The 24426-nt window shown below is 35.2% G+C and overlaps 1 protein-coding gene across 1 annotated transcript in view; it reads left to right on the forward strand.

Annotated features, from left to right (window-relative positions):
* Positions 1-24426, forward strand: part of LOC130607477 (diacylglycerol kinase beta-like) — a gene marked incomplete at its 5' end in the record, with an annotated part of 84980 nt that overhangs the window by 55775 nt on the left and 4779 nt on the right. The window contains 2 exons of the mRNA XM_057424595.1: positions 17613-17733; positions 19640-19700. Coding sequence (XP_057280578.1) covers positions 17613-17733; positions 19640-19700 — 182 coding nt within the window. The remainder of the gene's footprint in view (positions 1-17612; positions 17734-19639; positions 19701-24426) is intronic.

The raw sequence follows: 24426 nt of genomic DNA on the forward strand, positions 1-24426 counted from the left end.
TCAGAGCCTAAATGGAAGGAACTGTCTGACTCTTGCTACTTCCCTGTGGAGCCAGTGGGGAGAGAGAGACCAACCTAACTTGAACATCTTCTTGAGTCTTAACTGAGGTAGATCTTTCTCTTTTGATGAGACAGGGAACTTAGGTGTTTGTAGAAAGGCTGTATATACTCATCTCATGAGCTCCTTCATCCTCCAGCTTTCCAGTGCCCTCTGAACAAGATGCTAGGATTTAGATGCAGTAGATTTCTATCTGTTGTAGTAGTGAATAAACCAGTTAAGTTTAAACAAAATTAAAATATAGTGCATTTTAAAAGGAGACACTGTGAGATACTGTGACATTAACAGAATCAGTGCCAGGATCCAGTAAGCAGTGTTAGTAAGAGGTAACAGGACATGGAAGACAGCATAGGATGAATGATACAATAATAAAGGCACAGCAGATGGCAGTTCTGGTACTAAGAGTACCAGCGTCGTTCTCCATAAGCTGAGAGAATGAAGAAATTAACACAAAATAAGAAAAAAAGGAAAATACCATTAAGTATGTATTATGAATTTTGCTAACAGAAAATACTAGCACTTTCCAGAGGAAGTGGAAGACAGTGATAAGAGAAATTTGACCTCAGTAGTTGACCATAAAAAGGCAATCCATTCTTCACCGTAAGAAATGGTCTTTGTTATGAAGGGTTTGTTTTGGGAGAAGTTGGTTGGCCATTCTGAATCTTCTTACACTGATTTTTGCTGTGTAAATTATGGCTACATAAGTTTGGCACTTATGAAACTATTAGTACTATTTCCAAATTATTTCCCTTGAGAGTAATTTGTGGGCATGGAAGGAGAAGGGAAGGGGATAGTGTTTGCTCCAAATTCCCTTGTTGGCAAGTGTTGCTGTACCTGCTAAACAGGAATATTCACTTTCCTCTGTTAGATGGCAGGTACATGCATCTGCATCAATTTAGCATGTTTTGCTACTAACCAAGAAGAAAGGGGGAACTCACAGGTTTTGGAAGTATTCATTGAGTACTTTTTTAAGGGTTTTACAGGTTTGTTTTTATTCCCCTCTCTTCTCACCTTGTTTCCAGGTTTGGGTTTTTTTTCAGTGTGAAAACAGTGAGTTAACATTTAATAAGAATCATTTGAAATGAGCGATAAAGAAGTAAAAGAGTACCTAGGAAAACTAAATATATACATAAAACAGCGGGGCCAGATGATGTTCAGTCATGGGTTCTTAAAGAACTGTCACAATAAATTGTGGATCCACTTGCCATAATTCTGACAAGTCATTAAGAACAGATGATGTACCAGGGGTCTTGAAGAAGAGCAAATGCTCTGCCAATTAGTTGTAAACTGGTGGATTGGACCACCTGGTCCAGCTGGATCTGAAACTTATTTCCCGTAAAGTTTTCCTCCCAGATCTTTATTCCTAGGCTACTGGGTTCACAGTCTGTAACAAAGACAAATAAGTGAACATTTTTATACAACGCAGAAAAGGAAACAATGCACAAACAAAAACAAGCCCCACAAGCCTGATTCCGTCTTTAAAGTTGGTTGTATAGTTGCTACTTGTGAAGCTCACTTTCTTCAGGTATTTTTTCTTTTTCATTTTCAAAGGATCTTTTTATACCTTTTCTAACTTACTTGTGAGCCTCAGCTGTGCTTTCAGCACAGAAACGAGTTAGAGAGATTTAAAAATATAAATGGTCAAAAAGATACCACTATCAATGATCATGTTTGGCCATCCCCTAAAGTAAAATGCTAAATAAAATGCCTTCTGTTTTTAAATGAGTGCAATAAGTAGGGGAAGTATTATTAACACTGTTCATTTTCAAACACAGTGTTTAATTTATTTCTACAAGCAAGCAATAACACTCCTAATTTCAAGTCTTAAGTTGGAGTGTCTTACACCAAATGTGAATTTAGATTGTAACAGTCACAATTTGTTTAAAGCTGAGGATAGTTAGATAAGGAAATATTATCAGAGATTTCCTATTAAAATTTGATAAGTATTATCATTAAGTGTCATAATTCTTAGGGTTTTTTTTTTCAGTGGTTAAGACTGTTTTACATACTTCTAAATTATATATTTAATTTGGTGTAGACAAATACTGTGTTGGGGTGAAAATAAAATATATCAAACCAAACATCATCTGTACATTTATTAGCTTTTATTGCATGGTATAAAAATAAAAATTCCATGTTGATAGTACAACATGCTTCAATATCTATTCAAATACATACTTTAATATGACCAGATAGAGGTTTCTGTTTACCTGTGAAAGCCAGAAAATACCATGCCAAACAGCTAACTGGATTGTTGTTATTATTATTACTATTATTATTTTATTATTTTATTATTATTATTATTATTATTTTATAATCATGTACACAAGAAACTCTATGGAGGCGTATATAGACATTAGTTTATATAAATGCTAATGGAAGATTAGGAGGATTATTTTTTTTATTACAAAAGTTGTCATCTACATGCTTTGTGTATGGCAAAAAGCCATTAAAAAAAAAAAAGCCTAGATGTCTGAGCAGCTGATGTTTGTAGCAAGAGGAAGAGCAAGGACAGGCTTGATTCTGCAGCCAGTATTCACATTGAGTAACATCTGTTCATGTGAATAGTCCTATTGAGTTGCAGGCACATTCAAAAGCCCAGAGAAAAGCCATGCTACTGTATGCAAGTGGCTTTATGATGGTCAGCTTAGAAAGAGATCATTGGCATTGTCCAAATAAGCAAGGACTAGTCAGCTTGAAAAAGATGTGAAGCCCAGTTGCCCAATTAATAACTGAATTTCAGGGTTTTCCTTTATACTAAGAATTTCCTTCATAACTGTCCTCATTCACTCATTCATGCGTATTAAAATCCCCATGGATGGAAAAAATAGTTATGAACAATAAGCTGGCGTTTGCAAGAAGGCTGAGTGACTGAGCTGAAGTGAGGAACCCCTCATAAATCAGCCAAGGAAAATATAATCACTAGTCTGCAGTGGGGTAGAATTTCTACTGAGCTGGGGAGGGAGCTCTGTTCAATTGACACCACATAGTGCACATATATGTGTGTGTTCTCTTTGATAAACCTCCCTTGGGAGTCAGCAGTGAAATACAAAGTATGTAGTTTACATCTTAATCTCGTAGATTAGTAGTAGCAATTATTATTTTTTTTAATTGTCTCCTTTTGCTTATTACTTATGTATATTCCAGTACCTCCTAAGGAGCCTAATCAGATAGCGGAGTTACAAGGAAGAGAGTACTGCACAAACAAAAAGAAGCAATCCATGCCCTGGAGAGCTCTCAGTCTGCTCAGTGCTTTGTTGATGATCACGGCTGATCATTGATTTCACATATGAAACTGAAGCTATTGGAAAATTTTGTGGGAATGTGTATAAATTAAGGTTTTCCCATTCCCATGAGATCCAAAAGAATCCAGACCTATAGTGACACTAAACAGTTCTATTAATTCAATAGGTACAATTGGACCAGGGTTCTAAAAGGGATATGGTGGCTTTGCTGAAGTTACATAGTAGTTATATAGTTGGGCTGAATGGAATTCAAAGCCCCTGACTTTTCTCCCTGTGTCTTTGTCACTCTGTGATTAATACTTAGATAAAAATAAAATGCAAGTGTTTAAGTGATAATTTCTTACACAACTCATCTGCTATTACATCCATTTAGGAAGTTAAGATACCAAACACTTGGTGGTTATTTTATTCCCACAGAACTGGCAGGCTTTGGAGCAGATCCCAAATAAAGATCTGTACTTCATATTATTAGCAGTAGTCATGATTCCTATGATAAAACCTCAAAATATGGTCCTTTTTTTGTGAAACAGGAAAAGCAATAGACAGTCTTTGTCCTACCCTTTCCAGCTGAAGTGTTGCAGCAAGAAAATCTGTGTGATGGAGGCTAAGCAAAAAAGTAATTTCAATTTGATGAAGCTTTAATTAAATTTTTAAGCAACAGCTTTTGCCAATTAAAAGATTAAAAATATAATTGAAAAGAAATGACAAGTAGTAGTCTTAGACAAACATAAAAATTATATAAAATGTTTATCGTGTATGCATATGGAAAATTCTTTAAATTTACTTTATGAGGTGTTTTATGTATACTGACCATAAAATGTAAGTTAAGAGAAAAATCTCAAGGCTGCAGACTTAGAACATAGAAAGTACCAATTTTTAGACAGTCTAACCTTAATTCAGTCCTCTTGTGTTTTCTGGACTTCATATAGCGCTGTACGTTGCATTTTCCATGGTTAGCACCATGAATTTCAGTGTCTATACTGTGCTTTGATGATATAAAGAATTGTTTAAGTGCTGGGAATCATCATTGGCAATGTCACATTCTAGGATATTTTGGAAGAAAACATATGATGGAAAAAAATATCTCAAAACTTAGCAATTAACTCTGTTTTCCCTCACTGCTCTCCTTTTATTTTCCTCTTTGTGTTTGTTTTATTGTTTTTCATGCTATAACCAAAATAGAGTTGATTAATTTTTTTTTATTCTCAGAGGATACTTTTCCATTTATTCAACAGATTTAGGACTGGGTCCAGTTCTCATTATATCTGAATACAAGTTGAGTCAAACTTTTGTTGAACTTTCTCTATGCTTGCTATTGAGAGAACACTTGTTCATAGAGTTTGGTTTTGTTTGATTTTTCCTTGCATAAATCAGGATGAGGACTCTTAGTTGGATTTTTCAGATATTAACTGTAGAGGGATTTTTCTGTTCTTGCTTATTATTTTGGTTATCAGTTACATTCTACAGCGTCTTTCCATTTTAATTAAAATAAAATACCTGGAATATTCAATTGGTATATAGGTTTTTGCAACAGCTTGGGGTTTTGTTTCTGGTTTGTTCCAAATTACAAATAAATAAATAAAAATAACATAAAGTGAAAATAACCCCCTGAATTTTAAGCTGGGATTGACTTGGCAGTTGCCTTTATATTAATTGTATACAAAACAGTTTCTTACAAGTAGTCAAAACACTAATGTTTTTATTTGCACTTTTTAAAGCCTTTTTAACTGAACATTGCCAGAAATTACAAGGAGCTGACAACTGACATACACTATTACAGATGTTTCTGCTTCTGCAGTATGAACTCAAATAAGATTTTCAAGAATATTGATATTTTTAGCATTTTGTAATTCTAGTGACCATTATCGAGTAAAGGCCGTGAGAAATGAGATATTTTAAAAGTAGCAAATGGCAGCTTTTACAGTTATTAAATAAAGCTTTGATTCATGGGAGTTGATAGTACAATTACAGCATATTCAGCCCAACTCTTGAAATAGAATTAACGTAAGTTGATATTGTAGTTAAATATTTAGGTGATGCATAAGACATTTTTTCTCATTGATTCCTCATATTGTTGTCATTTTCTGGAAATATCACAAGCTGTATCACACATACAAACCTGGATGAACTCCATTTTCCTTTAATTTCTCCTATTCATGTGGGGAGGTTTAAAATTGTGCTAAATTTTTCATAAGTCTAATATCAATAAATGAATATTTAATGAAAGACAAAAACAGGCATACAGAATAAACTGGTTTCAACAGCTGTGAACAGGTTTTCATTTAGTGCATGGCACACTTACCTATGACTCTTGGTTTAAAGAAATCGGATATTTATGAATGGATGAAAAGAGGACTATGAGTAATTACGCTTTATAATGAAGTAGTATTTTTGTTTTTTTCCATATGATCCATCACTTGTGAGATCTTCTTTCACAACCCTGAAAGCATTGTTCGTTTTCATTCTAGTCAGCCAAAGCAGCTGGGTCTTAATAGCTCCAAAATGTTTGCTCACAACCAACTGCTGTTTTGTATACCACTTTTTATCGCTAGCAAATATTTTGTTTTTCACTATTACTCCGTTCTTGTCATAACTTGTTGAGGAGGAATGTGGTAATATGTATCCAATTAGTCAATGACAACTTTGTCTCTTCTGGCCTGATTCATTCCTCCCATGATGTATGCCTAGGGAGGTGTGCACACTGCAGAAGATCCCCTAGACTAGCGAATGAGACTGTGCAGGCACAGAAGTCCACCTGCAGGACTCCAGCAACAGCGTGATCTCTTCAGACCTGGATACCTTTGTGGTAGTAGATTGAAAGTAATTGGCTAGCCAAAATTATTCTAAAGTTATTTTGAAGCGTGATTGAGAGATCTCATGACAGAGATGCATGATCCACTTTTTAAATGGCTCCTGAATAACCACAGCTCTTTGGCCTATTACAAGAGAACCACATCATCCATATGGTTTGTAACCTGTTGCCACAGATCTGTCAGAGCCCTTAGGCTATGGTCTCTTCCCACAGGGCAGTTATTCTGATGAGTCTGTGGTGCTGCCCTTGTCTAACAATAGTACCGATGATAATAACGTATACAATAAATACAACTGAAACATGGACATATGCATCTGGTAGTGTACGACTGTGGAAGCTCATCAGGCTCATGACTGCCTAGTTTAATGCAAGACTGCCTAGGAATCCAAGGTCCTTTAGGCACACAAAAAAGTCATAGTTCAGCAATAGAGCTCAGAAATGGAATGAAGTGATTTTTGCTAAAGTATAATAATATTTATTTATTAAGTATATTTTAAAGCAGCCCTCCAATTATTTCATTTATGTGGAATTGCAACATGCTTTACCAGATGGTTTTTCATACCGGGTCAAAAAATAATGAAGGAATTTGGCATTCGAACTGAAGTAACAAGAAAATATGAATAACTAGGGATTGCAAATTTGTTATAGCTTTTCTTTTTCCCCCTGAAATCTAGCTTTTGTAATGGGTTTTTTGAATCTCTTCCCTGTGGATTTATTTGTATTTATTGCTTTTTTGTCACACCTTGTTAGAAGTTAGCAAAGATAATTTACAATGCAGTGAAACAAGCTCCCAATTCCCAGAGAAGTGTAAATGTAAAGTAATTTGTCCTTTCTTAGATTATTTATTAGACATATTCAAGAGGCTTAATCATTGGCTGGGAGTGAAAGGAGGTGATCTGAAGTTGCCAAGAGAAGGAAACTGTTTTCCACAAACATTTCTAAAGAAATCCCTTCAAAGCTCAATATGCCCACTTGCTGTATTGATGGCATTTTGTTCTGTCTTGTTGAAAGTGTTGGACAAAGAACATGGAGAGCTGTGGTTCAGACAGTTCTTTCCTGGGAACAGCTTCAGCTATTGTTGATGACATGGTAATGGTGATCAGGCCATTGACTTCCATCTGAACTGACATAATCACTGGTAGTTTTTGTAAGTTTTCAGTTTTATACAACAATTGATTCCTGAACTCTTTACCTAATTAAGAAATATAAGATTGATCCTAAGCCACTTAATATGGTAGGTCATGGTCTCAGTGGATGCTGAGGAATGTCACATACTTCAAATATTATTAGGATTGGACTTCAGTGATTACTCCACAAGTGACTAGTTTTGAATCTCCTAGCAATGCTTTCAGCCAGCTGTCTTGTTCTTTCAAGTATTCTAAGTCTTCTACTGAATATCATCAGTATTTCTATTAATCAGGTATGTCACTTGAACTTTAAATGAAAATCTTCATTTTATTTTGAAGATTGAGTTTTAAAAGTTACTCTACATGAAAATCTAGCAGCTCTTAGAAGACTGGATGTTCTCAGAGAAATGTAAAGTTTTAGTCCAGAGGAAAAGCTTTCTCTACACACATTTTGATCATCTTTAAATAGATCAGAGGTGCAATTTTCTCTTCAATATTTCTTTCCCAGGGAAATATGCTCATTTTCCTTAACTCTACATTCAGAAGTTACTAGTAACTCTGGCCTTATGCTTCTATGAAAAGCAAAACCTAAAAGAAGTTAAAAACAAGGCTGCAATCCAGGAGGGAAGGATTACAACCTTTCTTTTGCTATGCTAGAATCTAAAGCCAGATGTATAATTCAAATACTCTGGTGGAATATGGAGGGAAGAAGAGAGATAATCCAATATATTACAGATGCTAGCAGTCAGAATTCGTCAAGCTATACTGAAATTTCCTTTGCACCTGGTACTGGAGGTGTTAGCTATGCCAGTTCAGTCCCCCAGCACAGATGTTCTTGTTGTACCACTTCTTGCGTGTTAACATTTAGGTTTCTGTTTAGCATGGCGTAGCACACATAAACACTGTAATACAAAGGCCGCCCATTTAATAGCACACCTGCATCTTCAACTTTCTTTAATTCCCTTAGTATACTGCAGTTCCCTTGTGCTTGTGATCCTAGTGCAAAGTAGTGTTATGGAAAAGAAAATTCAGCTAATATTACAGTGCAAGAATTACAATGATGAAAAATATTTTTCAAAGTAAATCACATGTTATATGGTACAAGTTAGGATGAATTTTGAATTTTGAAATGCCTTAAATATGTAAATGCGAACCTGCACACAACCTTATTTATATTGCTTTGCAATTAGTATTCTGAAATCATGTGCCATAAAGTAGTTACCATAGAGATAGGCCTGAATAAACAGAGCGCTTGGTAGTCATGCTTGAAACATGCATGTATTTCATTTGATATCAGAATATCCATGTTTTTTGGGTAGAGGCTAAAATAAAGGTCCTTTTAAAATTTGTCTCATTTGTTGAAAGTAACCTGGAAGGTGAAAATTCCAAAATACGAATGGAAAATATTCTGTCCTTCCAGCTTAATTTCCATATATAACCAAAAAGCACTGCTCCCACCCTTACCTTCCAGTGTGTAACTGATTAATAAAATGAAAACAAACCCAGAGTGATTATTCCAAACTCTGATTCAATTTGAGGTTTGCTCCTTCTGTTTTGGACTGAAAGCAGGACCTGAAAACTGAAAAGGCAATCTGAACACGTACTATTCATCTGTAACACCACTTAAAATATTTTAGGTATCAGAACAAAGGTGTGGTTTAGGTGTTCAGAAGCAAAGTGTTTGCCCAGAGCTCGCTCATCCCGAGATCCTCAGGTAGATTTATCAGAAAGTAAAGTGTAGACACTGCTAAGTTGACCAGTCATGCTGTCTTGTCTCCTAAGATTCCTGTTGATGACAGTAGAGGAAAAACATGCTCCTCCAGAAAATTAGACCTCTTAGATTCTTCCTTTGCATGATTGTCTGGAGAAAACACTGAGTTCTCTTCAGTTTTCCACATGTAAGTTCCTAACACCATAAGAGTTCCTCTCAAGATACCATCCTTTCATCTGCTGCTTCTGTTGCTCCTGTGTCAGGCTTGTCAGCCCTTTGTGAATGTCCTGGAAATCCTAGGCCACCTGAGGCAACACTAAAAATACTTAGTTTAGTGGGAAACTAAATCAAAGCTCCTTTACTTTCACTGACTGCCGGAAGTGTGGGAAGATTGATTTATGTAAGACAATACAAATACCTGCTAGTATTCATTGGATTTGACTTCATTCAATTGCCTGATGCTCCTTCTATACAAAGAGAAGGTGTGGACAATGTTTGTAACTGAAACTGCAATCCAAAGTGTGATTGTAGCATTTAATTAATTTATTAACCCAGGTGCTGGGAGAGTGAGGGCGCAGAAACTTAGAAAGCCAACAAGCCGCTAAGAACTTGGAGTCTTAGCAAGCTGTGTTGATGCCATCACTGCTATGTTTTCTTTCCTGTTGGTACCTATCCAAATAATGACCTTGGGTATTTCTAACATGCTGAAGACTCCTCCCCAGCTGAAGTAGAAATACATAACCTTGAATACTTTAATGCAGGCATTCTAGATCAGCAGAAGTGGCTGATCTATGATACATCTCATTGATTTTTCATAATACATTCCTAGGGTTAGGATCTTGCTTTATAATTACAAATTGGTATTGTTAAACCAGTATCCATTCTGCATACTGTGATCTCCAAACACCATAGAGTGCTAGCATGGTAGGGGAAACAAATAGAATTTGTTCTCATGAAAAGAAAGAGGAATGAAGATCATATCTGGGGGTTTTCTGAACTCCTGGATGAAAATCAAAAGGAGTTTTAGTGCTCACATAAATGCAATGAAGATTTCTTTCTGGCAGATAACTAAAAAAACTCTTCGGATAAATATAGGAATAATGCCATTATTAGAGTTTGCTACCCTGCAGAAAGGGAACGTTTATCCCCTGTTAGTACTGTTCCTCTTAGAAATGTACGTATCAAAGCTAGTTTTCATTGATCAGATTTCTACATTTCCATCAATATTACTGTATTTTTCTTTTCTAGGCTGTGGCATTTTTATAGGCTAATCAAATATCCAATATTGCTAGGAGCCATTTAAAGTGAATGCCAGAACTACTAAGGAGTAATTTGAGAATTAGATCTATTTTTGTTAGTTGAAATGATCTTGACTTGCTCATATTGTATTGTACCTGATGCTCAGTAATTTGAGAGTACCAATACAAATAGAAAGATAAACGGTTTGAAGTTCTTAAATATCTGTTAAAAGTGGTGAGCAGTCCAAGCACATTAAAATTCCATTTTCGCCCATACAAGTGTTTGCTGCAGATGACCCCCACTGATCTTAAATATATTTCTGTATCTGTAACTGAATAGAGGTTTTCCGTACAGCATGTTCTAATGGTACTCTGGCCTTTAGCCAACAAGGCACTGAATAAGGCTATTTTTAAAATACAGAAACTGGGAACAGCTGCAGCAATCAAATTTGATAAAAACAGAGAGGAACTTTGCTTTTTTTTTTTTTTTGCTTTTTTTTTTTTTTACGGTTTGTCCAAGTTTAGACTCCTTTCATAGAAAGGCTTTTGTTCTGTTGGATGAAGGGGGTATAAGAGTAACACAGTGAAATCCTTTTGAACAAATAACTTTTAAAAGAATACAGATTAAAATAATAGGGGGCTTTTTGGTGTAGCAGCCTGTTCAATGCAATTGTACCTCAGACTATTAAAAGAATAAATCTGTAAAAAAAAAAAAAAAGAATACATTTTGTCTGCCGAGCTTTGCCATAAAAGACTTACCCTTAATGATCTCCCACACTGGAAGATGAAACCCCTTGTTTCAAATGTTGAACATCTGAAAATTGGTATTTCGGAGTAGGTTTTGGGTGGAAGTGATTTAATTTGAATCCTCTGGGGTGGGTTGTTTTTTGTTGGTTTTGGTTTGGGTTTTTTTTCTTCTTTTTACTATTAGTCAGAAAAAGTTTCTATGAAGAGCTCTCCTCTCCTTCCCCCTGGTAAGCTGGAAAAAAAATGTTCACTTAAGGAAAAGTTTTACAAAGGCCTTTTGTGCTAATTAAGAAGTTTCATTAAATGTTTAATTATAAGGACTGATTCTTTCTTGTTTGCCCTCCTATTTTTGGGGGGAAGTTTGTCATTCACTGATTAATAAGAATCAGGAGATTATTATATGCACAAAAAAAATCCATTACACAGTAGTAGGCTGAGCTATATCTGTTAAATGATTCCATCTGAGGACATATTCTCTGTGCTAGACTGATGCAAGACACAAGATGCCAGGTGAAATCTGGGTTCCACTGAAGTCAGTAATTTTGCCACTGAATTTGGCAGAGAGGATTTTATTTATTGCATTCATTTTGAGTGTCAAAAATAGCACCCTTGCATTCTCACCCCATTAAAGCTATTTAGTGCTTCATCAGTTCGGATGGTGGAGCCAAAATGTACTGAATTTCTCACATATGCATAAATATTGCTATGTATTGTATGTATGTCTGTCCACATAGGTATAAAGTGTGTATGTATTTTTGTGTGTGTTTACAGATATAAAATATCTGTTAATTTATTATCATCATATCTGAATATCTTACTAGGGTGAAAATTACAGCAATGATATATCTTCCTATCCGGGTTCTAAGAGGCAGACTCTTTTGTTTTAAAAACAGGGAAAATAAATATGAATACAAGAGTAAAGACTTGAGCTGCTAATCAGTGCTGGCATGAAATATATTTCTGGAACCACCTAAGATTTTTAATGTTTACAAATAAACTCGGCAATGCAAAATACTCAAAACTGGGTCAAATGCTACAGATGTAGCACTTGATATATATCCTCGAAGTCAGTATTAAGAGGGAGAATAGACTTTTAAAAGCAGAAGTTTGAAATTCTGGAGTTGCTGATTTATTTCCTGTCTCTGCCACAGACATAATGTATGATCTTGACCAGGTCAGTTCTGCAAACTCATGTGCTTAACTTTTTACATGATAGAAATATTATGACTCTTGTGGGTCTGCATGCAAACATATCCAGCATAATATGAGCACAAACCTTTTGCAGGGCCTAAACTTGTCTGTGTACAATTTTCACATTGTAAAATAAGTATAATAATATTCTTTTTACCCTACTCAATGCTTTGTCTGTTTTATTTGTCTATATTATTAATTCATGGACGTAAGAGCTGTCTTTTACTATATGTCTGTGAATTGGTAATAAAAGAGAGCCTTGGCATAATCTGGACCTCTAGCTGTAACTGATAATAAAAGTGTTGAGGCATATGTTACTTCAGGTAGCTTATCTAAAGCAAAGCATAACAAAAAACAGGATGTACAGACTGTTATTTATTGACTGATCTCTTGTAACCAGGAATCTAGAAAAATCCATTCATTTAAAATCATGAGAATACTGTGACATTAAATACATTTTTATCATTTTTGCAACAGCAGTCCCTATCCCTGCATGTAGAAGTGACCCCACATTCCTGCATTATGGGTGACTGTAGATTTAATACATGCCATGTTCTAGGAAGATGCCAAAGCATTCATATGGTGCAGAGCATCAAGCTCAGGAGTTTTTCAGGGATCCTCTGGCATCATAGCAGTTTTGAAATTATTATCCAGTATTTTAACTGGAGCCAAAAAAATTTCCAGCCTGATAATTACTAGGGTTTCATTACATTCAGTAATAAGCCATGGAGCCCCTTCTCTTTGGAGACAAACTGCTGCCAGAGACAGATTTACCACTGACCAGCCGTGTTTTTATGCAAATGTGCCTGAGTGAGTGCAGTAACCCCAAGTTATAATAGTCATTCAATCTCTTTCCAGGACAGCAATATTTATATATTGCAAAGATAAATTGGATATCAAAACCAGTTCCATTACAGTGGGAAAGTTCTCTATGTAAATCAGGATTTCTAATCACACCATGTTTCTTCCCACCCCCTATCCCATTTTGCTTTCCTTGCTTTATCTTCATAGATGTATTCCAAATGTGTTTCTCTCTTGTGTTCACTTTGAATATTGAAGCATTTAGCTAATGCCAAGCTAATGGATAACATCAACTCCTCACTAAGAAACTTTAAAATCTCCAAGTGTGTTTCTTCATGCCTTGGGGAAGTGCTATGAAGGGCTTATATTCATATGCAATGTTCTGTCTGCTATTTGTGCAAGTTTCTGTTTGGACTTCTCTTTCTTCTGCTGGCTGATGGGATGAAATGGGCAGTCATCTCCCTAGGGACTTTATCTCCCCATCAGGAATGAGTGCAAGGGGTCAGATGCCCCTCTGCATGCTAGTCACCATTTGCTGACAGCAGCGCTCTCCCAGGAGAGCTGGCTTTGTTTACTGACAGGGCTAATATGAGGAGACACGTGAAGTACTTCAGTTTGTGGAAGAGGGCAGGAGAGGCATGGTGCTGTGAAAACATTCCCACACACTCTAATGGCTCATTCACATAGAAAACAAGCAAGAGCCTTCAGCTCTTTCACAGAGCTCAAAGTAGAACAAACGGACTCAAGAACCCCAAGGCACCAGTCAAAAACCACTTTCCTAATGCACTAATACTGAGATGCTCTCCATGATAGCCTACCTATGAGACTTTGGCTCTCATTCAGGCAACTAAATGACCTGACTAGGTTGAAAAGCTGTTCAGTGTCTGGTATTTGCTGCTGTTTTCTGTTAGCTGCTAAATTCTTTTCTGAAAATCTCTCAGATTCATAAACCTAAACCTCCTAAAACTGTTATATTTAATAGGTGGAGCAGGTATCGGAGAATTTTATCAGTACAGTTACCAATTGATTATTTTTCTGTTTATAATAAATCTGTGTAATGCAGAAGAAGTACAACGCACCTTAAAAGAGCTAGTTTTTGCTCTATAGTTGGTAGAGACACACACAGACGCACACGTGTGTGTAACTTCAGAACATAATTTGAGGATCAAAAAGAAGTTACTTTCTGAATTAGGTTTCAAACACAGTTGGGATACATGTCATGGAAAAGTCCACATTACAAGCTGTTTTAAGTGATTAATGATGTTTAGTTAACAGCAGTATTTGTTATTCTGGTCTACAATTTCTAAGATGTATAAGAGGACAACAAAAACAGTGATGCTAGATCAACCTGCAAGTTCATGTAGCTCAGTGTCTGACCTCTGACACCAACCTGTATTGCATTATTAGAAATAAAGCATGAGAGAGCAACCTTGTAGTGAATATTCCAGTAAGATGCCTTAGTAAATATATAATAATTATGATTTCAGAAATTTATAAGTCTAGTAAGGCATCATGGTGTAACAAATTATTATGTAAAAAGGATTTCCTGCTTGTTCTAGAAGTGCTGTGGAAACCCTTGCATTTTGAGAAATGCTAAATTACAGTACTCTCTTCACCTGCTCCATGACACTCATTATTTTCTTATCTTTCCTCCACTCATCTCCTTAGCTTCTGAAGGTTTCTAGTCTAATTTATTTTCACAGAGTAGCTGCTCCATATTTGTTACCATGTTTGTTGCTCTGTCATTTCCAGCTATTTTATATCTTCCTACGCATTGCTGAATGGGACAGAACTGCACTTTCCATACTATGTGGCTGTACCAATCATAATTTTTGATGGTATTTGATCACTATTGAGCATTGAGCTGATGTTTTCAATGAAGTGGCCACAGCAACTCCATATTGTTAATTCCAGCATAGCAATGTTAATCGTATCCCAGCAATATAAATGTATGTGTGTCTGTGGATATGTACACACACACTGTGGTTCTTTTAAATGCAATATATATGCATATAACAGTTTAAATACCTGTAATTTCCCCATGTCACTTAATGGCCATTAAGTTACATGTGTTGAATTTTCTGCCTTTGCATAGCCCTGTTACTCAGTACTGTAAAATTCCTGAACTTTTTTTTTAATTGGCTTTTCTCCTTACTTCACTGAATCCTCAGGAACTCACTATCTACTTCCATTTCCAGATTATTTAGGGGTATATGTTGAGCAGTACAGAGGCTAGCACTGATCTTTCCGAGAAATCAGTGATAACCTTCCACTAGAATGAAGAATGACTTCCCCTTTCCCATCTTTTAATTTAATAGAAGATCTAATCTCTTTTAATAGAGCTTAGTCTCTTTCAGAATCTTTGGTGGGGACCTTTTAAGAACAAATGTAATCCATTCATTGATGTCTTGACCCTTTATATTCTTTGACCCTTTATATTCAGCCAGTGAAGCCGTGTAACATCTTTGAAGAATTGAACCAAAATAGACACACTCCCTTTTCCACTTTTGCTCACTCTGAGCTCTTATCAAAGTCAATATAGCTCAAGGATTTCTTGAAATGTATATGACTATGCAAAAGCATCAGGAAAGATGTATTAGCAAGGGCAGGAGCATGAACTAACCCTAAGTCGATAATTGCATGTTACACTTGCTTTAGTTTTTCCAGCTTCTGAAGTAAGCTTATGTCTAATTTAAGCTTGATTCTAAAAATAGTCATATTTGGCCTAAAATAACCCCACTTTGGGAATGTGCCACTGCAAATGTAAAGTTTTTGAAAAGGTTTCACTTTTTCAGTGCATTATTGTTCAGTTCCATCTTCCAATGTTTAATATACCACATTTCTTGAGATGTGTGGTACAGATCAAATGGCAGGATTTGACCCTTTGTTATCTGCTGCTACTGGCAGGAATCTCACAGCTATTGAAAAATGATGCATCAAATTTATATCACTGCAAATGTCACTATTCTGAATCTTGCATATGTTGCCTGAGCTGTCAGTAATAAAAATCTGTTCTTAATTATTCCCCCATTTAAAAAGTAATAATTTTCTAATAACCCAGTGAATAGAAATGTGATGTTTTCTTTGGCTGGAAACATTTTAATGATTTAGTACATCTATAAAGTTCTGTGTGCTTTTCTAATATAGTAGCTTTTGAAAATGAGAGGACTTTCTCACCTTAGTCCCTATGGCTATCAAGAAAAGCAGAAATTGTTTAAACCCAAGTTTAAAAGTGAGTAACTTAAACATCTTAAAAGAAAAACAATTCAATTGAAAGTAAGAAATGCAAAATTGGGTTTACATGTGTTATATTGGTGCAAACTATTCAATGTATAGTTAAAATTAATCATATTGTATGTTTTAATCTTTTGTCCATCATTGTTTTTCCCTAATAGGAAAGAATAGGCTTTGGTTTTGCTTCATTAATACTATAAGGAACTGATTTCACTGTGATGAGAAAATGAAAATAGCAAAGAATATTAAGGAAATATAAGAAAAATGAAGGCTTTGGATAGTATCAGATTTTCTCATTGGAAGCAGAGTAATCCGGACCATAAATCCTATTTCCTTTTCATATCCCCACCCCACCCCCAATACTTCTTCAGTTAATTACCTTCATTGAAAGTCCAAAGAAGTGAACAAAAAAGACTCCATTTGAAACTTTGGGCTAGGCTCATAGGTATGATAATTAGCATGAAATTTTACCTTCATTAAAGGTTGAAGGGTTTAAAATATACAAAGACTAATGTGCTCTCCTTTATTTATTTTTTCAATGTGATTATAGACTCTTAACATTTTAGCTCATTCCTGTGCTTCACCAAATAATACACCTTTTGGAAACTTGGATATTAGAAGCGAATCTGTAAAACACACATACAGCTAAAAAAAACATGTTTCTTTTTCTTGTCCATTTGGTCTTGGCAACATGTATTTTAACAGGAGCATATAAAGCATTTCATACAAAACACCCTCGTTGATTCTGGATATTTCATTACTTTGCTTAGTTGTTTCTCAAACTAGACTGCTATATTACTGTTTAGGTTTCTGGTTGTGTCTCTCTATCTGAAATTCTAGACAGAATTTGTCCTCGCTCCTTGAAGTGAAGCAATCTAATATTTATTTTGCCAGAGATATGATTTATTTAAATATATTTTAAAGTCTAATGCCATAATGCAACATAGGCAAAACAATGTGTGAAATAAAAATATATAACTGGTGCAAACAAGCACTACAAGGTTCAGGAAAATTAGATTAATAGTTACTGATATAAGGGGTTTTCTGCCCTTTTTGCACTGAATCTATGTACTACTTGAGACAAAGATCCAATTTCTGAATTTCTGAACTGCAAACATCTCATTCTGTGAGCACAATCTAAAGAAGGAGTCTCTCCTGTTTTCTCATAGACTAAGATTATTTGTTCAGTATTCATGTATTAAAATTCAGAGGTATTATTATCGTCTTTTAGAACCAGTTTGGTCAGGTTATTTTAGAGTGGTGTGAGAATAGGTCCAGATGTGTCCAGCCTTAAAGCTGCAATCACTTCCTAGGAATCATCATTTTTTCTAATTTTCTTCTCTACATCTTGTATTATGAGGCTGATCTTCTCACAATTCTTACCAGTCACAGAACAACCACTGTCAAAATGCCATCCAGACAAAATGTTATTTTTTTCAACTTTTGCAGATCTAAGTGACCAGCTTATGGAAGTGGTTGGTCTGGAAGGAGCCATGGAGATGGGACAGATATACACAGGTCTGAAAAGTGCTGGAAGACGGCTTGCCCAGTGCTCATCTGTTGTCATCAGGTATCAGCATCTTCAATTTGCACTGCACTGTTGTAGTGAAACAGTAAAGTTTTATGTATTATAAGTCCACTTTGGTAACTTAATAGTCATAAATACCGTACTTACTTCTTGTGAAAGTATCATTTTTGTATATGAAATATCTATTCCCTCCATATTCTATGCCTATACATCTTGCCTTCTTTAAATGTGTCAAAAATCTAGCAAAAGGGCGTTTACGTTCAGTCTTCACGTGCTGTATTCAACTGTCATTTCATCCTATGAAGAAATACTGTCAAGCAGTTGGACCAGAAGGAGTAAGGCATAAATATATTGTGGTTTATCATTGACATACACTCCATGCACTTTTGAGCAAAAAGTAAATTAACATTACTTTGACACTTTTTAGCCCATTTATAATGCATTCTTCACCAGGGAATAGTAGCATGTATTTAGTATTCATAAAGCTCTTTTTTGATCTTTAGAATGGCTTTGATTTGTTTGTTATTTACTAAACATTGACAAGTCATTATTATTAAACCTGCTGGTATGTATAAGCCACTAATGGTGGAGCACACTAATTTAGTTGTGTTTTACTGTTCCTGTGCTTAAAGTGACCAGAACATTCACAATAGAGGAAACTTGGATTAGGACTCAAAGAGAAAAGAATTATTCTAATTTTTGGATTAGGTAAGGACTGGAAAAAAGAGAGCTGATCAACTCTTCCTCAGTGAAGAATTTATCAGGAAGAATTTTTCAAAATTTTAATAAAATCATAGTTATACGATTATAAACCCCAGAAGCCTAGAATGAGCATAAAACAGAACAGCAGCAATAAAAACTTTAAAACAAGGATTTGCCAAAGTGACTGGTAGATTTGAAGGCTCTGCTCAAGGACTGGTGATGTTGACTTCAAAAGTACTCTTCTACTGGATGAGGAAGAGAAATAAGATTACAGAGCCATTCCAACATTCTCTGGATACCAGGAGATAATATTTATAATGCCACATCAGCAGGACCACAACTGAAAAAGATTCAGAACCCTTCCAAACCTATAAAGTGAGATCTCATTGAACATTCTTCCCTTCCTCCACTTATGACCATAGATGACAATGGATAATCCCATGAACTATTAGTCACTTTTGAATAATGTCCAAGCCAGTATTTCCATTGATGAACATGAGTACTCAGTTGACTCATTTTACCGTTATTAGATTTATCTACTTTGTGTTATTTTTCTAGTAGTCTTGTATGCTAACTATTGTGAGTGGAAAAGACAAAAAAGATCACCCTTGCGGGTTTTTTCCTTTCTCACTTGTCTATAATTTTATTAAAGTGGTATCAAAAACTAGACAGGGAACACTGGCTGTAGTTTTATGTTAAAATCAGTGTCACTTTACTAACAATTTAAATTTATAGCATGGTATGTTAAAGCCTCTGAATATAGTACAGCTGTCATCTTATGTGTTACTCTGTCTAACCCAGAGTTAGACAAGAGTGTAAAAACATCTTTTATGGTTCTAATAAATGGTGATGATAGAGCTAAAATTTATTTGTTTCCTTTATAGCAGTCAATCTAAATTATAAAAATAGCAGAGGTTCCTTTATCTTTTCAGTTAATAAGGTTTATTCCTCAAGCTCTTGTGTAATTGACTATTTCACAAATTATAGACTGTTCTATCATGAGAGAATAGCATATTACTAGCAAGATGTGTGAATCTTTACAACATTTTCGCTTTGTTGAAAATCAAACTAAATGTGATTGGGTTACTTTTGTAAGCATGTTGGACCGTATTGGAGATTACATAGAAGTTTAGGGATAAATCAGGATTATATGTGTGTGCCATCACATATATATGCCTCCTTAATAACTACATTTATCAATTTTGTCTAGTTACTTTTTCTTACACTATGAAATATATCACTTTAGGACCAGCAAGTCACTGCCTATGCAGATAGATGGGGAGCCTTGGATGCAAACTCCTTGCACGGTAAGTATACTGTTATCTCAAGAAAGAGAACTAAACGAAAAAAAAAAAAGAATTTTTTTTTTAATGAGTAACAAAAATTACATTGCTCAGAAATTCATTATTAAATTAAATTATTTATTTACTTTCACTTAGTTTTCAATGATAGAAAAAGAATCTTTTGGTTTAAAAGGACACTCACTGCCATCAGCATTAACTTAGTTTACTTAAGTAATATCTTCATACACTGTTTTTATATAGTTCAACACCCAATGCATTTTTAATTTATCATGCTGTCTTTTTTCCCACGGGTTAGAATAGAATAAAAAAGTATTGATTTCAAAAGTTTATAAAATACTCCAAGGGTGCAGTCCCAGCATCCCTTTACCCAGTGTGATCCTTTATGATGATGTATCAGATTTGTAGTCTCTGTTGCTGAGGAAAAGCCAATGTTCATTTTGATGCTAACATGTATAAAGTAACTAATTATTCTTTAAAAATTTAGGGAGATTTTCCATTACATGTTTGAGAGTTCATATCAAGGAGGTTTTATTTAAAGCTGAAGTCTTAACTGGGCTGATTGAATTATATGCTAGAACTAACATTTTTTTAAATCCTTAAATTTCAAATAAGAAATTAAGGAAAATTAATCTGTTATTTCAGTGAACAGTCATATGAAGTGGGGGCAGGTAAACAGCAATACAGACACGTTAGGGCAGGATAGCAGCTTGCACAGAGGAGGTTTGAGTAGCTGTTTCCGGCAACACAAGAAAGGTGTGTTTAAGAACTCTCTAATTCTCTATGGTTAAATGCTCAGATGCTGCAATAAGAGAACCATGTGCACACACTGTGTGAAAGAACAGGGGGAATTTTAGGAGATTTATTCCAGGAAACCTTTTGGAGTTAAGAGATATCAACAGTACTGAACCCAGCAGTTACTTGTTCAAGAAAAAGACGTGTAATTTTTCAGTTGCCAAATCACAGAAGAGAACTTTTGGAAGGATGCTGGCAATAACATGTGCTTTTTTTTTCTTGATTGCTTGCTCTGTGCAAAATCCCTGCTATCTGATTGATAACACTAGCAGAAGCTGCCCTCACAGTTGAGGACAAATGTGAAAAAAGAGACAGTTCTTACATTTCAATTACTGCCTTGAGGAAACAGTAAATTATTACTGATAATTACCGCCATCCAGTTGAAGTACCATTTTAAAGGGGATAGAAATGGCACATGCTATACCATTGTTAAGAGAATATACATTGTGTTACATACTGTTGAATGTATTTATTTCTTCTGAGAAGAAAATACATGAGCAATTTATCCATGCTACTTCATCTCAATGAATTTAGATACCAAATCACTATTTTATGTTATTCGTTTTTCCAGGATTTTTTTTCTTTCCTGAAGAGCTTAATGTATTTATTGCAATTTCTCCTTGCATTACTGTTCATGTACCCTACTCTGTTTTCTACATCTTCTAAAGGAAAAAACATGAATGGTCCAAAATCTTACCTCCCCACGAATTCTAACTACAGTAGAGTTTTCCTTGAACTTCTCTGCAAAATAGCTAGGAATTCTTCCTGAGACAATGGCAAAGGTGGATGTTAACTTTCTCTCAACCAAAGCTTAAGATTTGATTTCTAAGTGCGTGCTTTACAGAGGTCTTTGTTTGGAAGCTAAAGTGTATTTGATCACCTATATATATTGGGATAATATCAAAATAAATTCTTATGTGTAGCCAGCTATGTAGCCAGTTATTTGAACCTGAAAGAGGTCAAAATTTAGAAAAAAATATGAGAAAGCAAATAAAACAGTCATGAGCATTTGTCTCTCGTAGAGACAAATCTGTGTTTTCTCCCCAAATTACCAGTAAGAAAATTAATGACCAGATTTTTAAATGGAAAAAAGTGTGATGATCAGATAAAGAAATCCATGAGTTTAGTTCTTTATGGAACATATGAGAATTTTATTTTCCTAGCTCCTACAAAGAATTGATGCCCATATCTGAAGTGGTGGCACTCCTACATCATGCACTGAGACATAGGGGTTCATTCCCATGGTATGCTGAGGGAAGGCACTTACTAGATTTCTAGCTATATAGTTTTAAGGACAGAAGCTACTGTTGTGTTTGGATATACCATTGCACCAGTTCTAGGGGAGAGACACCTGCATCTTGTTCCGTTATTGCATAGATCATGTATGCCAGTTAGACGCAGCAGCTGAGCCTCAGGTTTTTGATTCTTCAGTGTTCCAGCCAAAAAGTTTTTGTAAGAAAAAAAAGACTACTGCCTCTCCCCCAGCAACTGTTCTTTGTAAAGTTGAAATTACACTTACTTTATTTCGTCATGGTCATCTCAGGAACTTCAGGGTTATCTTATCTCAGTTTAGTAGTTTTAGGGACTGACCTGTAAATATTACAGAGGCTAAGTGAGAAAGACATTCATAAAATCAGGAGATACTGAATCAACCCTTGCCCAAGGTGCAGGTGGTGAAGCTCAGAAGTCCTTTCTTGCTTCTGGTTCAGATTTTGGTACAAATGAGAATATTTTGCAAATGATTTTTCAAGAAATCAAGTTCAACCTGAACAAAATTCTCCTGCTATTTCATTATGCATATTAAGGAAAACAAGTTCTGCATCAAATCACTGTTATCTATGGGATGCAGGCTGCGTATACAGTCTTGGAAATTTAGTGCCTGTTGAAGGAAGCAAGAAGTTTATCTTTGATACTTCTCCTTTCTGACTGGAGAAAAGTTTTATACAAATAGCCTGAGTTGCTGACAGCTGTCCCTTCTCCTTAACACAGAGACCGTGTTCCCCCCCAGAATGACAGCGTGGGCTCTCAGAAAGTACTGTGGGATGTGATAGATAACACAGTGATTCCCCAGAAGCTGTGATCTGTTATTTTTCGTGCCTGTGATCAGTTTAGTACTAAAGACATTGTTGTGTACTTTTTTTAACATCTTTTATGATCTTTTGTTGCTTATGCACCTAGTGTCCCGAGATGTACTTAGTATTTTAAAATATGAGTGGCTTGGTCTGAAAATCTGTCATCCAGAATTATTCAATATGTTGAACACATGCAGGCTGCAATGTCTGACAAAGTCACACTGCTCGGATATAATAAGATGCAGAATTTGTGTGTCAAACTGTGTTGTTTTCACTGCTTTTTAAGAGGACTCTTTGGGAGAAGGAAAGGTGATAATGTTAATGTAATGTTAAACACCTCGTCTGATTAGATGAAGCTCTATCTATCAGAGATAGATGAAGCTCTATCATTCTATCAGAGCTCTCCCAGACAAATACAGAAACATGAAAGGTATCTATGGTTTCACCTATCTCCAAACAGGTGATTAATTGTAATGAAACTTCAAAGACTCTCAAGTTAATTCAATAAACTTTAACTTTAGACACCAGGATTTATTTTTTTTTTAAGAAAAGTAATCTTTCAATTTAGCTACATAAATTATTAGTATTGTTTTAAAAAAAAAAATCCTTAAGAATAATCCATCTTAATTAGAAATAACTGTGATTTCAGTTCTTTCATCTATTCCTAAGTTGCTTGGCATCATATCTGAAAGAGTGACGGGCTGCTAGCAATATTAGGTTAAGAGTAGATGACAGAAATGTCCATAGGAATATTGCGTAAATGAAGGAACAAAAATGAAAATTCATAGTCAGAGCCCACCTAATGGGTTGCCTGAACTGTAGTTTCATAAACATCTGAAACACATAGTATTTTTAGGGTTATTTAGTAATAGGAAAACTTGTAGTAAGCCATTTAATAATGAAACTCAGAAATATTATTTTGAAATATTATCACTTGGATGCACCTTAAAAATAAGTTTCGAATGAATGGTTTCTCTCTAACGTTTCCTGTTAGTCCCTATTGATACAAGAAGCCTGAGCACAGAGGTCCCATTGAAGTCCTACTTTTCCGGTTAAGTCCAGAGAGAAACAAGAACTAATAACAGACAAACAAAAAAGCTTTTACTAATAATCACTCTAGGCCAGAGATGGTGAGAAAAATAAGAGTCACAGATTTGCTTTTATGTAGACCCATTGTCACCAACACACCACAGATAGAATGAAGAAGCTGCAGATGTATTCTAGACACTGTAAATTATCTTCTTTCCATGTCATTGAATGTAGTGGTATTTTCATATCAGTTGTGTATAATGGGAGAATTTAAACTTTTGTCTGCTTCTTTAGGGCAAAGAGGAACTGGGTCTTAGATATGGTGGCTGATTTAAGTAGAATATTACACAATTATTACATAGTTAACCCATAAATGGGTCAGTTGCTAGAAAAAGTTTTGGTGTTAAGCTAACATGCTGCATGTGTTTCCCTTTTGAGCAACTGTGAACATACATTTCTATTTCAAGGCCAGAGTGATTTATTGAGTTTTAAAACTTTATTTTGCAGCAGAGCATTGCTTTTTGTGCTCACAGGTACAATGCACATTAATTAGTTTTGTTTACCTATGCATATATTTTCTGAATTTCACAACAGTAGTTTTTGTAACTGACAAAGCAATTTTCTGCATGTGTGCTTTCTGCACCCCAGACAAATACTCTAACGTGTAATGCATCTTTCTTTCCAGTTCAGATTGTTAAGAAAAGAATTAGTTGTGACTAATTGCCAATTAATTTGCAGTGGTTTTAGGGATGAGGGGGGAAAACAATTGCACCTACTAATTAAAATTTAAAATATTCCAAAGTGTCATCTTTAGGTGTCTGTGGAATACATAATTT

The sequence above is a fragment of the Pezoporus wallicus genome, unplaced genomic scaffold (assembly GCF_028554395.1).
Source record: "Pezoporus wallicus isolate ANWC-B61680 ecotype Strahan unplaced genomic scaffold, APGP_CSIRO_Pwel_v1 contig_5007, whole genome shotgun sequence".
NCBI classification, from domain to species: Eukaryota; Metazoa; Chordata; class Aves; order Psittaciformes; family Psittacidae; genus Pezoporus; species Pezoporus wallicus.